This window comes from Thunnus albacares, chromosome 23, assembly GCF_914725855.1.
Source record: "Thunnus albacares chromosome 23, fThuAlb1.1, whole genome shotgun sequence".
Lineage (NCBI taxonomy): Eukaryota > Metazoa > Chordata > Actinopteri > Scombriformes > Scombridae > Thunnus > Thunnus albacares.
Window position 1 is genome coordinate 13,904,767 of NC_058128.1, and position 15,439 is coordinate 13,920,205.

At 39.1% G+C, this 15,439-nt stretch overlaps 1 protein-coding gene across 6 annotated transcripts in view; it reads right to left on the bottom strand.

Annotated features, from left to right (window-relative positions):
- grm8a (glutamate receptor, metabotropic 8a) overlaps positions 1–15,439 on the bottom strand; it is a 304,192-nt gene that overhangs the window by 101,129 nt on the left and 187,624 nt on the right. For all 6 annotated transcript variants that reach the window (XR_006400439.1, XR_006400440.1, XM_044342702.1 and 3 more), the window contains exon 7: positions 9,801–10,004. Coding sequence is in view for 4 of the 6 variants with exons in the window: in XM_044342702.1 (XP_044198637.1) it covers positions 9,801–10,004 (204 nt within the window). In the remaining 2 variants the exon portion in view is untranslated. The remainder of the gene's footprint in view (positions 1–9,800; positions 10,005–15,439) is intronic.

The following is a 15,439-nucleotide window of genomic DNA, read 5'->3' on the forward strand; positions in this document are numbered from 1 at the left end:
CACACACATACACACACACACAAAAAAAAAAGCGAGTAAGAAAATGTCAGAAGAAAAAAATAATGAAGCCTGAACTCATTCCACAAAAACACTGTCATTTTCACAGCAGTCTCCAGCGGAGGAGGTAACTGAAACTGAGTAGCTGGTTAACTCTAGTTCTCATTGCTTATTTCTGCACTCTTCTCTCCTCCTTTTCTGAATTTTCCATCTCATAAATAGACTTTTTTTTTTTTTTTTTTGCAGGTTGTTTGCAGTCTTTTCTGAGCCAGTTTTCACTTCTTGCTATAAAAACTATCCCTACGGTTAACCCTCCCCTCCTTCCATAGCAGCTGTTTCTCCTTCCTCCCCTCTCCTTATCAAAAGCCTCTTTTGCCACTCCATCTCTCTCTCTCTCCCTCTTTAACTCTTGCTTCATCCCACCACTCTCCATCTAAAAAACTTCTCCCTTCCTTTTGCTCTGTGCATTTCTAAAGCACTCTAACTTTCCCTCCTCCGCTCTGTCTATCCCTCCCTTCCTTTAAAGTCATCTCCCATCTCCTCTCCGTTATCACCAGGCCTTGTCTGAACAGGGGACAAAAAAAAAAAAAAAAAAAGCCAGGAACGAGATAGTTTGTCTGAGAGAAACAGATAATAGAACAGGCAAAAGAAACAATACATGTTTGAAGAAGATCCAGATCTAAATGGTCCTCACTGTGAATAAGAATGAAACACTTTGGCTAAATAGTGGGAGTGAGATAAAGATGGAGAGAGGGAGGGAAAGAACAAAGGAAAGATTGTGGAGAAAGGGTAAAAAAAAAAAAGATAGGATATTTACTAAAGAGACACACTCAACACACTTGACACACGCATGCGGAGCGCGAGAAAGCTTTGTACGACAATCTCCAGTAATTACACCGAACTAATTTAAGGAGGCCTCCATTTATGTCATGATTTGCATTCACTGTGGTCTTAGAGAAAATAAAAAAGAGAGGAGAAAGAAAAAAAAAAAAAAGAGTGGAAAGGGCCACTATTGTTGATCAAAAGAGGCACAAAACAGCTTGAATAGGCGGATAGAAATACAATTTGGAGCGAATGAAAGTGAGCGAGAGGAGAAAACAAACCAAACAAGAAACGGGGAGTTACATTACCAAACTTGGAAGAGGAAAGGGGGCAAAGAGGGGTGAAAGACAACACATGAGTAGCGCTGATAATGATATGAGACTGGTTTCAGTGTAATGTAGTAACCCATTAGTCCTTTTCCATTCAGTAGTCCTATGGGATGTCATGCTGTTTGTGTATGTACATGCATCACGGATATAAAACTAATTTCCAGACTTATTGAACTTATCTCTGCTGTTGATTGGCATCTAAAGGGCCTTTGGCACAAATTACATATCTTTGAATGTGCATACACACACACACACGACAGCAGCTATATAGTCAATATAGTCCTCCATCCATCACTAATTGTTCCTCCTTGCCCTTTTGTCCCTACCGTCAAACATCCAGCACAAACACAGCATCAGATATGTGTGTGTTTGCCTGCACAATGCCGTCTCTCAACATATTAGTTGTGCTGTAGAGCTGACAGACTCACATTTGTTTGGTTAAATCTAATCTCTGTCGACAACACATTCCTGACAATATGTATATATATATATATATATATATATATATATATATATATATATATATATATATATATACATATATATTTGACATCCAAAAAGAAGGTGCACAGGTGTGAAATTTAATGGTGTCTTAGAATATGCAATAACAAATTATTATTCCCGTCTCTCATTTCTTCAAACTCAAATCAACTGTAGCTCTGGGTTTGTTTTTTTGTCTGTGTGAATGCATGTCTGCCTGTCTACTGTATTCATTTTAGCTCTCTGTCTGATTGCCTTTTATATCTGCCGAGTCTTGTTCTGTTTTCTTATCTAAAATTGTATTCAGCAGATGATCCCCTTGCAGAAATTAGCCCAATGCAGTGGCAGAAAGGTAATGTGTAACACTGAGAATGAGGAGAATGAGAAGAATACAAGACTAGAAGAGTCTATATGGAGGAATACAGGCTATATGCAGTATGTATAAAAACACTCAAAATATGAACTGTCATTCAATGTGTCATTATATTGACAGTATACGTTTCGACTTTCTACTATTATACTGCAGCTGTTTGGTCTGTCTGCCTGCCAGTCTCTCACCACAGCTTGCACTGGCCTTATTCACCAACCAACTCAATATACAGCTTCGGTTTGCCGTGAATATAAATTGCCTCTTGTGGAGTGTTCACCACAGGGGAGTACTAACAGGTGAGGCAAGGTGATACCACCTGTACAAGGATGAACATTATTTCAATAATCTCCTACTTACTACCTGCTGCCTGTAAGTAAGCAACAGGTAGTAAGTAGGAGATTATATGTGAGTCTGAGCAGTTATGTGTGTGTCTGTCTGACAGAGTGACTGTAATGAGCACACAAGAGCCCTGCATACAATAGTTTATTATAAAAACTTTGTAAGGTACGAGACTTGGTATTATCTGATACTTGGGTTATTGTGATATTGTGACAGAATTTAAAGGAAGTGACATACAGGGAAATAACAAGCTACATACACGAGCTACACATTACAAGCACAAATTTTGACCGTGTATTTACAGCTGAACCTGATTGGTTAAACGTAGAGTCAATCTGTCCAATCATGGTTCCCTTGTGTTCATCCCCCTGCAGGTCCTGAAATATCTAGTCGTTTTTTTTATATGGACAACGGCGCAGGCTATCCTGCGATCCATGTGGGTTTAATTGTACTTGAGGATGCTATAGATAATAATGGTAAACATTTAATGTGTTGTGTATTTAGCTTGCAGTTAGTTTGCTGTTATTGTAAGGCAACACAGTTGTCAAAATGCATATTTTCAAGTTCAGGAAGGCTGCTTTATGTACCCAGAATAGAACAATAATGTAGTTTTAGGATGCTAATAAATGTCTGCTAGCGTTACCAAAGTAGCAGCAAAAATGCTAGCAAGGAACTTTTCAAGCTGAAGCCAAACCAAGAATGAAGACATGAATCATAATTACTTATAGTTAGACATGAACGCTAGGCTGCTCCTTCGTATTTACAATTTTGTGGATTAAGGACAGTCTAGCTCCTGTGAGATTACAGAAGCTTCATTGTAAATGTGAAGCTAGTATCAGGTTCATATTGACTTGCTTGCTAACTAAGCTAAAGTTAGCATTAGGTATTAGCTTAGGCAAGGTTAATGGTAACAGTAGCCAGTAAATTAGCAGGAAGTTAATTATATTTTCTGCGCTATGATTGGTTTGCATTTTTGCAATGTAACCACATTATTGTGGACATAGTGCCTTTCCTCTTCCTCCCCTCTATCTCGTCCTCTTAAATTAAGTCCTGGATGAAAGTCAGATATTGCTTCTTTCTCTATCCTTTCTTAACCAAGGTTGCCACGACCCAGGAAAGTTTAGCATTTGAGTTCAAAGACCCATATTTCACCATTTATTTCTCTATTTGTCTGTCTGCCTCCTCTACCATCTTTCCTTAAGGATGGATATGCTCACTTAAAGTTTTTAAAGTCTCTCTCTCTCCCCCATCTTTTTCTCTCTAATGTCATACTCGATATAATATAAAATTCATCCTTCTCATTGTTTTCTGCCAGTTTCTTGCAGCTCAAGGTCATCATGCCCTGGTACGTTTGATATATCCCATTCAGCACATCCTCTCTGTCTCTCTCTCTTCTCCTTCTTTTGAAGGTCATGTTACTCGTCTTCAAGTATTAACATGCCACCATTTTTCACTCTTACTACTGTATGCACTGAGTTTATCTCCATTTTTCTTTATTTGCCAATTGGATACTGTAGATGACTTTTTCTTCTCTTTCTGTTAACTTCTATTCAAAGTTGTTATCAGCCATGCAAAGTTCATCTTTCTTTGAAGGCTCTACCCCCAAACACCCTTGTTCTCCTTGTTGTTAACACTTGTTTTGTCTCTCCAAACTTATTTCACACAAAAAAGGGAATTTGTCTAGCCAGTTGTCCATCTTTTTTTCTCTTCTTGTCTTCCAACTCCTAGCCTCACCTCAACTCCATATGTTCATCCCTCCATCCCTCTCCAAGGTCATTATATCCAGGTAGACTCTCTGCTCCCATAACCCTCTCTGTCTCCTCTGCTCACTCTTCCTCTCTCCAAGATCATTAGCAGCCGGTCAAGTTCATCATCTCCAAGCAAGTTTCTCCACCACCACCGTTCTCCTCCCTCTGTCTCTCTGAGGTCACCATAAGCAGGTGAGCTTCATCATCCCCCAGCTGGTAAATCTTCTGATTCTCTCATCCGTCTCTCGCCATCACAATCCCTCCCTATACTTCTCTCTCTTTCCCCAGGGTTGTACAGCCAGGTATGGAGTTCATCATCTCAAAGTCAAGCTGTTCTAATTAGTGCAAGTCAGTTCCCATGGTGATGTCCATCTTGTCTCCTGGCAGGAGAAATAACCTGGCCATGACGAGATCACAATGAAGGTTTTCTTTCATCATACACACTTTTTGCCATCACCACTCTTTGTGTTTTGACTCCTCAGGAACAAAAACAGTGTGTTATGGTGCAGACACACAGACCCACAGCGATGACGCATGCTTGGTTTTTGCTCTGCTGTTTTCAACATGGCGGCCGCGTCACAAACCTTCTCATTTTTCAGCTAAACGGTACACTAAAGTATGTTTCTGAAAAAAACACTTGAGGCATAAAATAGGCAGTGCAGTAACAGAATCTTGATTCATATTTGATCAGCACTGCCTAGATTGATAGTTTGATCTGAGTTTCGCAACCCGGCAGTGTCATGCAGTGTGGACCTAATTTGCATAAAGTTGAGGTTGAGTCGTAATTATGCGAGTTCAGATACGTCGGTTGGTCCGTCAACTTCTCGTACAGTATCCATCATGCAACTCGCAGCCGGATCTCCTGCTTTCCACAGAAAATTAATGGGATCTGTCGACTTGACATCCGTCAATGGATCCAGTGTAACTGCACCATTAGTCAGATGTCAATAATATAAACTTACATGTAAGTGTAATTTAATCCTCTCAGCTTGTCAAATTATCAAATCACTGTGCAAAATCATAGACCACATTGTACACTAATAATGTCTCACCAGAGGAGGTCTTGCTGACTAGAAAGACCAACATTATGATTTTTTTTTTGGCCAAGCCTTACTTACATAAAGCTCAATCTTCTCACAAATAAGGCTTAAGAAAACATGTGCAAACTGTAGTCTTCAGTTGATGAGTCAGTGGCTTTAGGGTGTGGAAGTGATAGGAGGAAAAAGAGAGCATAGGAGTTACGAAGAGTCTGAAAGAAAACTAAGTGGAGAGAGAGAGAGAAAGAGAAAGAGAGAGAGAGAGAGAGAGGGAGGAGAAAAATATGGTAAAAGGGAGACAATAGAGAGAGTGAGGTGGAAAAGGAAGGAGACAACTGAAGGAGAGGGCCTTGACAGGAAAAGAAAGAAACAGAAAATGAGAGTTAGAGCACAAGCGAGAAAGAGTGACGCAGCAATAAACCTAAGCAAGGTCTTCATTTGAAAAGCCTCTTTGTGATGCACTCATAACCAATGAAGCCTGCTGAATGTGACTTGACAAAGTTTATCTGTGTGGGCGACCGCAATGGTATCTGAATGTGTTTTACTGCACATATTCGCTGTGAGTTAGTATTCTGGACGGGACGTGAGCAAACAGAAAGGTGTGTACTAACAAACATACTCGACAAGTAATCAACAACACACACAATGGTGAAATTCTTTTGTTTGCTGTGTGTACTGAGGTTGTTTAAGTTTCACCTTTTCAAATGACCTTTAACTGTTTGAGGACATCAGGTTAGTTTTCTAGCTATTATACTTTGATTGCTAATTAATCTGCTCACTACAGCATGATGTCTGTTGACTAAAGCTCTTCATTTTCTCTCTTTATGACAATCTTAGATAGATATGGACAGTTCAGACTCTTGCATAGACTTGATTTAAATTAAAAAGATATTGTCTGAACTTTTGCCACAAGGCTACTCTGGTGTTACTTTTCTGATTTAACATATACTAAGTAAAATAATGCGACTGAAAGCTCAGAAAAAGTTTGAAAGTTACCCTCAAGTGAAAAAGTTAAATGAAGTTTTATGAATACAACTTTTTGCTGTTTTTTTTGTATTCCACTGATCCTCATAATCTTGTTGTGTGTGTGCATTAGCCTCTTAGTTTTTCCACATGCTTTTTATGTGCACAAATGTGTGTGTTGGCCTGTATAAGCCAATAAACTTGCCAGCAAATAAACCCTGGACAGTATGGTGTGTCATAGCTGATTCAGGGTTTGTTTCCTTATACTCGCTCTGCAATGCACCAGTCTCTGTTTGTTTGTTTGTATTTGTGTGTGGTGTCAGGCATGTGATTGGCAAAGGACAGAAAAGCAGGAAAATATACAGAGCGCTGAGCACAGCGCAGCATATATATATATAGTATATAAAGATATATTACTTCAATAGGTCTAACAATGGAAACATGATAAAATAATTATAAATATGTAAATATGTTTCATTGCACATATTTTTATGTACAATTTTCTAGGTGTAATAGGAAAAAGCAGCCACATTAATGCACAGCAAGCACTGTTTGTATACATTATTGAATGCTAAAAGATACTTCTGCAGGGAAGAACTGTCTTGCTACCACAGGGGATTAAACCTTTCTAAAAAACAGGAAGGATCATATTTTAATGATGGATCCACTTTTTTGAATTTAGAAGGAATCTGACATCAATATAAATGAATATCAACAATGCTACATGAGGTAGAGAAATTCTTGGGCATTGTCCACCTCGAGATCAATCAGGAGAAAACTTTCTGATCAGCTCTTTGTCTCAATTCTTGCCTCCTCATCTTACTTTCCTGCACTGCTCTTTTTCTTTTCTGTCGCTCTTGCCTGTTAGGTTTCACTTTGTAAGTTAAGTTGGCTTGGTGCAGATCCAAGAGGAGAACAATCACTGCCCTAACAACTTGAAATGATCCCCTCCCTCTCACTCTGTCTTGTTCTCTCGCTGCAGCTGCTGGAGAGGTGAATTGGTATGGATCCAGCGAGAGCAGAGAGAGGCTCCAGCAACTTTAAGTTATTCCCTTCCCCTCCTTTTATGAGCCATAAACATACAGAGAGAGACAGAGCTACCCTCCAACTTCCTGCATCCATCCTCCGTCATGTGGACCCTAAACAGATCGATGACATAACTACTTTTAATTGGAAGACACAAGACACACAGTAGTTGTAGTGGCTTAAAAGCTTTAAATCTTGCAGGCTTCTGTCGATGTAAACAACCCAGATAAGTGTAACTACGGCAACCACCTCCACAACAAACCCCATCACTCTTCTTCTGCCCCTTAGACTAATACAGCAGAGACCCAGGTCTATAAAATATTTAAAGACAAAGAGGGTTTTTAAGTAACCTTAAGAAGATAATGCATCTGAACTTTGACTACTGTCATTAGAAAGATGATACAGGTGCCAACGATGTAGTTAAAAGCTGTTTAATGAAAAGCCTACATTTGCCAAGCCACCGGGGTTCCTTTTTACAATAAATCATCATGTCAAAGCTCATCAGCAAAATAAATTAATTATGAATATAACACAACTCCTACTTTTTTCTGCTGCAATATTTGTTCCTTGTGGATTTTATCAGTGTTATTTCATTGCTGCTCAAACAAATCAGATCACTGAGCAAACTTTTTATTGGAAACTGGAGCAACAGTAATTCAAGGCAGGCAACTATACTTTCGGAAAATCAAATGATTGGCTGCAGATGTTATGCTTTTCCAGATATCCTGTAACTGCTGTTTGGCTATTATGAACCAGCATTAATAAAACTGCAACAGTGCATTTTTCAGTAAGACATGAGTGAATATGGAAATATGGTACTTAACATATTGCCGTGATGAAGCCATACACCGTCTGACTACTTCATGTTTAATTCCCACCCTCCGGTAAAATCTGTTGCCTCCTCGTCTTCATTCTGTATCCTTTACATCAATGTTCAAGGCCGAATCTTGAATTTTGTTTTTCATGTTTTATCCAATTTGATCTCTGCCGATGTGATACATTCATGTGCTGGTGGGAAACATGTCAGACTTGAGTACCGGCTGCCATACAGCAGCCTCCTTACTCCTTATTCTTCCTTCACTCTTCCTAAATTCTAAGGGGAAGTGGTGAAGTACATGATTATTTATTTATACCTTAGTTATTTTAAGACTTTCATGTCTTTGATGAGTAAATTATACATCTAGAGAGATCTAATTTTTACAAAAAAATAATCTGGTAGATGCAGCTACATGTGCATTACATTAAAATTCAGGAGTTGATTGTAGTTGATGTTCTTATACATGTTCTGGTGAGCCATCGGACCTAATCGCAATGGCAGGTGCCCTCTTGATGACTTCAACATCCAACCATTATCCCCATATCGTTTTAGCTCTATAATCTAATCTAGTTTTTTATGCTCTCTCAAAATACTGCAAGGGACAGTTACAGTATACTTTTGCCGGGCAGCTTTCGGTAAATGAGAAGCATTCGGTGATTCATCGGCGATAAAGTTTGTGACCTTGTGGTTATGGGATGATTTCTCTACCCTCTAGCAATAACAGAGAAACACACCTGAGCACAAACCTGCTGCAGAAGTATGAAAGAGCAACTTGACTGTGAATTGGTTTTTGACACTTGCAGCGATGGCAGACGGATAAGAAACACTGTCACGTATTTTTTGCACACATTCCCACATGGATACAGACGCACATTTCAGGCAATTTCAATCTCACCTCTAAAACTAAACTAGACAAGCATTTCTATAATCCTCACAATAGGACTCACTTTCTCTATCTCTTCCTTTCCTACTCTCTTACCAATCAGGCATTATGCATTCCGCACGATACTTGATAGAGGAACACAGGAAATGAAAAGGCAGACAGAAAAGCAGGTACAGGCGCATCAGGGGGGAAAAAGGGATTAATAAGAGAACATTCAAATGAGGTGTCTGATATTATTTAGAAGGAAATGAGTAAATGTTTTTTACCCACTTAAAATTGTCAGTGGTGTAGGAAGTAATGAGACAGAAAGGGGAAATGAAAGATTGCACACTACAGGTTCAAAGTGATACAAGACCAAATCACCATCTGCGGCGAACACAATGTAATTAGATAATATGTTTGGGAAACGCCACGAGCTTAACTTCATTTTGAAGGTGAAATGCAATATGACGTGCCTTTATGATAAGGATTAGACAAATCAGAAGAGGAGCTGGCTTAGCATTGTTAAAGTATGAGCTGAATTAGACCAGTCAGGGTGGATAAACACTACAGGATTACCGTACTCTACTTAAGCATTTGTTGGCCCTAATTTGTCCTTTTTTAACTTGTGTGCTGCAGGAATAACCCAGAATTTTAAACGTATAATATAATATCCTCTATTATTCAGTATAGTACATGGCATTCAATGGACATTTGGATCAAAAGTAGGGAAATGTGCAATACTTTATGTTACTTTAAGTTACTATTGCATCCATTTATCTTTCAGTATATGTTCATGAATGTGTCAGTATGCATCTAACGGCATTTGAATGCATTTAAATGTAAAAAGTTCATCCTAAAATTAAGTATTCTGTGTTTTTACTTCAAAAAGCATCATTAAAGGTAGAGTGTGTACCTTGAACACATGGTTAGAGTTTATATAGAATAGCATCTATGGAGTGAAACCACTATGTAGAACTCTATTCACCAAAAACCAGTGTAAGTCTCACCATTGAAGTTGACAGCACGAATGTAGCTCAGCAGCTCTTTGCCGTCGATGTTGTTGGCCATGCGCGGGCAGAGACCCGGGTAGCCGTAGCACAGCTCCCTGTGCATGCGGTGCAGAGCATGGGCCATGGCGTACACTGCATCCATCACAAACTGAACCTTCCCCTCTTGTTCATAACTGGAATCACGACCAACTTTTTCCAAACCTGAGAGAAAAAGATGAGACAGGGGGTTAGGGGGCAAAGGAAGAAAATAGAAAAAGCTAGAAGTAGCACATTATGCCATTTGAGCCATTTTGAATTCAAGTCACAAAAAAAGCAGGGAAATCGAGTTTGACTTAGGAGAAAGTGGAGAAAGAGAAGTAGAAGAGAGACAAAGCCTGAGAAATAAAAAGACGAATTGAGATGGAATAAAGGAAAAAAAAAGAGAAAAAAGAGAGATTAGGAGAGGAAAGGACCGGCTGACAGACAGGTAGCAGGGCACTCAGCCTTACAATGACAAATAACTTTTCTCAGTCCATTCTCGCCCTGGTAGCAAAGTTACAGAAGAAAGAACATGTTCCTTTTTTACATCTTTTGAACTACTGATAATGGCATTTCCTTGTATGAGAGAAAGAAGAAGAAGACGAAAAATGTGTCCTGTTTCTTCAATGTCAAATGGCTTTGTGTTGAGGACTGTATATTCTATACATCTGATCACAATGTACAATATATATTTTATTAATTGCTAAAACATTAGCACCATTTAGATGTTCTCTCTAGTATGACTCTTAGTGCGTTCAGATCTTTTTATAAAGCTACGTGGCTTATCTTATTACTGCAGCGTAATGTTTGAGTTCATCGAGTTCGCCATTTGCCTTTGAGCTTCATGCTTGTGTGCAGTGCACATGCATGCACACATACGCAAAACACACAAATAACCTCCCGACTGCAATTTATTAAAAGGGTTTATGTAACGACTCATTAGCATAATTAGCTCATGAAAAAAGAACAGAGTGAAAATAAAACCTCCTTGATCCATTAAGGTGGAAATCAGTAATTGATTATGACATTCATTTTCTATGGTTTTCATCAAAAGGTTCAAATGAATACAAAGTCCCAATATCTAGAAGTCATTACCGTTCTTTCTCTTCCAAATATTCTCCTTTTCTAACATATTTCTCATCTTTATCTCATTGTTCTGTCCTTGCCTCTTAATTCTGCCCCACTCACTCATTCTTCTCCCTCTTCATCTCTTCCTGCTGCTCCTCCCCCCATGTCTCTCTCTCTCTCTCTCCTTCTTATATTCCCTCTTTCCATCCTCCTCTCTTGTGTCTCGTTCCCCTTCCTTGGCTTTATTCACCCATTTACAAGTAGCAGTCACCTTCAGGCAACACAAACTGAATCAAACCCCATCTGGGCTGAGTTGAATTAACAAGACCAGATGCCCTTCCATCAATATGAGCTTCCATAAGGAATTAACGGAGTCCTGAGAATGAAATCCAATCCGCAGTTATAGAAACCTGTCGGGTGCTTTGTCTGTATTTGTGTGTTTGTTGTTGCTGGTTGTTGTTGTTGGTGGTGGTGGTGGTGGTGTGTGTGCGTGTGTGTGAAAGAGAGAGAGCTCCAGTAGGAAGTTTGTCAGCATTGTCTCCATGCTATGTGCTCCCACTAAGAAGCTGATCATTATGTTAAACTTATAATGCAATTCATTTCCTCTCAATCCCTGGTTAACTGGATACCTGTAAGTGTGTGTGTGGAGAGAGAAAAGGCAGACAAATACAGTAGTGTGTGTGTGTGACGGAGAAGTAGAGAACAAGAAACAGAGCTTGCATAGGAAAGTACAACTTTTCCTACAGCGAACTCTTATTCAGCCTCACACACACATATTCATGTCAAGATGCAACACACTGTATGGAAGACATTCTGTATTCTCTGTGTTTTGAGGGTGAACAGAGTACCTTGCCTCTGCCCAGTATAACCACATTCGTCTGAGCTGCAGCAACTCTTCCCAGCCTGTCCAGAGATTTAAAACTGGCTGTACAGCTGGTTGCTGTGAGGCAATGCAGTATTGATTTCATGAGCACATATAGGGTGGTGATCCAGCAGTCCACGGTTTAAACAAAATGCATAACTAAAAGTACCTGAAAAACTGCCTGCTTAAGGCAACAGAGTGAGACTGAGGGTCAAATCTATTAAGTTGTTTCCTAGCACCAGGCATCTTACAACTTGTTGCTCATCAAACATGCTGTTTTGTGTATCATTGCCTTTAATTTGACATTTCATTAGAAAACCAGCTGCACAAATGACAGTAACCTTTATTTATCCAGAGAAGGCAGGCACCTTTTGGCCAACAACCTGCTCAGCATTCATAATTACACACAATCATGTCTCAGTGGTCACTGAGGGAAGGGAGCGCTTTTCTCATTAACTTCTAAAAACCTGGCCACAAGCCCAGTTTTCTAACCTCACAGCCAAATCTATATATAATTGTCCTTATTTTCTGTTAGTCACCAACAAATGTTGCAGTGTAAATGATTCTTTATGTATTTTATGCACACACAAATCTCTCATGTTTTTGACTCTGGCCCAAAAAGATTTGGTGTCGTCTAAAGACATTTTAATAGTGTCAGGCTGTTAGCGTGCTACAGTAAGATGCTAAACTAAGACGGTGAACATGGTAGACATTATACCTGCTTAACATTAACATGTTATCATTGTTATTGTGAGCATAATAACATGATGCAAGAGTGTGGTGTATGATACAGGCTAGCTGGGAGCCACGGTGCACTTGATAATGAGGTGTTTGAATTTTGAGTGGATATTTCTGCACTAGGATTAAAATGAAAAGATTTGCTTTTGGTTTCGTGTGTGCAAAAAGAATCAGAAGTTAAATCTGTAATCATACCGTTTGATACACCTTTTGCAGTCTGATTGCCTCTGGTCTGCTTTCTCTAATGGGACTCTTTAACTTCTAATATGAACGTTAACACAGGAAAGACAACTGACTTTCCTGTATGGCCATATGGCTTATTGTCGAAACACACACACACACACTCACATCCACAATGGATGATTATGTGCATCATCTATTGTATTGCTCCCTGTGCATCAGAGGGCATGGCAGAATGTAGTTAAGGGCCATGATCTCTAAAACTACTTAAATGATAATATAGTTTACTTCCATCACTGCATCACAGCGAAGTGAAAAAAATATAGATTCAAGCAACAGCTAATTGGTCATTTGTGCAACATTAACCAGAAAGCAATATATACTGTATTAGTGTCTGAGAACAGAGCATTCTGAAACATCTCCATACAGTCTCAGTAATCAACAAAAGGCCCTTGAGCTGGCTGCCTAATGTCCTACCATAATCACAGAGCTAATTATGCTAATAGTCCATAAATAAAGCTAAACAAGACATTAATTAGCAAGTGCTTTCACAGCAAAACACCTTCAAATAACACATGGGTGGCATTAAAGTGATACCACACCTGAAAATCAATCTTTTTAGCAACAAACACTTTCCTCCTGTAGGCTTTAACAATGGCTATTAAAAGTTTGCAGTTTCATCCATCACGGGAAACAGTTCACCGTTGAGTAATTTCCAATTCCAAGGAAAAAAAAGTATCAAAACGCCCACACAAATCCAGTACACATACTTTCAGAATATGGCTAAACACACTGCTTCCAAATGTAGCTTTGAAGCTCGTGTAGTTAGCTGCTTAAGTTTGTTACACGCAATCACAGTTCATCGCATTAAACAGCACCGCTCAAGTGTTTATAAATGCTATGTTAATGAAGGCAACTAGCTGCTTCGTTGTTAATGTAAAACTTGCAAAGGCACACTAGAACTTGGAATGATAATTAAGGGAAATTCAAATTGGAGAGGAGGAACCAGAAAAACATCCTTTCCAAATGTGCTCAGCATATGAATATCAATAGAGGAATATTGATATAGGAATGTGTCTTGATCTTTTAATGCTGACCCATGAAGATTACCGAGGGCACTCATTCTTTACAACCATATTTGTGACTTCATAACTGTACGTAGAGGTGATGTGTTTGCATTCATGCACATGCCCATCGAGGGAAAAAGTACGACAAAGTGTTTTACTTTGAGCCATAGATCAACGTGTCATGAGATAATGAGAATTTCTCTCTGCTGTTCTTATGAGATGTGAAACGACACGATGCATCATTAATCAGCATATCGCAAGAAAACGCAATCCTGCCTTGAGACAGTTAAACGACCGGTGCTGTTATGAGTGGGGGTAACTGGGGAAACATACTGTCTGTGTTTCCCGGGATTGCGTCAGGTGTTGTAACCGGAGCAAGGGGTGTGTGTGTGTGTGTGTCTGAGTGTGTGTGAAGGGTATAATACAATAAAGCTTTTATTGGATCTGTCTACCCATTGTCTGCAGTCAGTAACAGCTTGTCACCTCAATTAGTTGGCCACAGATCTAATCATTTTATCTCTGTGCATAATACATATACAGGTGCAAAATACAAAGACATCTTTAAATGAGTCTATAACACATTAAAATGATATATTCAGTCGAGTGCCTTCTTGCTTATTTGTGTGTTTGAAAACGATAGAAGAGCGGAGGAGATAAACAGGGATAAAGGCTGAGATGGAGACAGAGACACAAAGACGGATGGACAAAATGTCTGCATGTTAATATGCACCCTGTCTGTCTTATACACTTTACATGCTATTCCAGCCAACATCTGCTAAATCAAATTCAGCCTTTCTGCTCACTGTTAATGATATCGGAGACCACAGGCAGCTTGTTTGGTTGGCTGCTTGGTAAGGGAGGATTTTCAATGAGAGCTCTGGAAAAAAAAAAAAAAAAAAAAAAAAAAAAAGACTTGAGAGGCTGAAGCACAGATGAAAAGTAACTTTCATGTCTCATAAAAGATCTGCAAAGCAAAAAACTGCATGAGGACACAATCATCTCCATATCTGCCCCTGAGTCATTTTCATATTTTGTGGTTGATTATTTGTTATTGTTGCATAGGCATGCAACAGGCTCTGTTTAATAAAAGCCACAGGCATGGCAAGACTTTGTTCAAAAATGATTTTATGATGAAAGTTTTGTTTGATTTTGAGATAATCAGCCATTTGTAGTTTCTAAAGTTTTAGGTCGACGAAAGGTACGAGTTTTCACAGACGGGACCCAGTGCTTTAAAGTGATCTTTTAAGATTAAGTCACGGTGGTATTTTTCATCATTTCATTATTCACTGTTATATATTGCATTTTCAAACAGACCTCTTCATGTATCTCTTAAACTAAATGACACATCACTTGAATAGTCCAACCTGGCACTTCAACATAAATGGAGAGGTGGTGGTACTATGACTCACTCTGATAAGAACACCAGGATTACTGAAGAAAGCAGTGATCCAAATATAAGTGAAGAATTGAAGAGCTAAACATCTAACTTTGTACTCCGACCTGAAGTCTTAAAGAGGATGAAAGACCAATGCATACTCTCTGACCTTTCCTGAGAACATATGGTTGGCTCAGATTTTGTAAAAAAAAGCTAACCCTGAGATTTTGTAAACAAGCTAACCCTGAGATATTGTAAACATGGTAACCCTGAGATATTGTAAATCAGAACTGTGGAACAGGATGTAGAGTGGGTCGTCAACTAATCG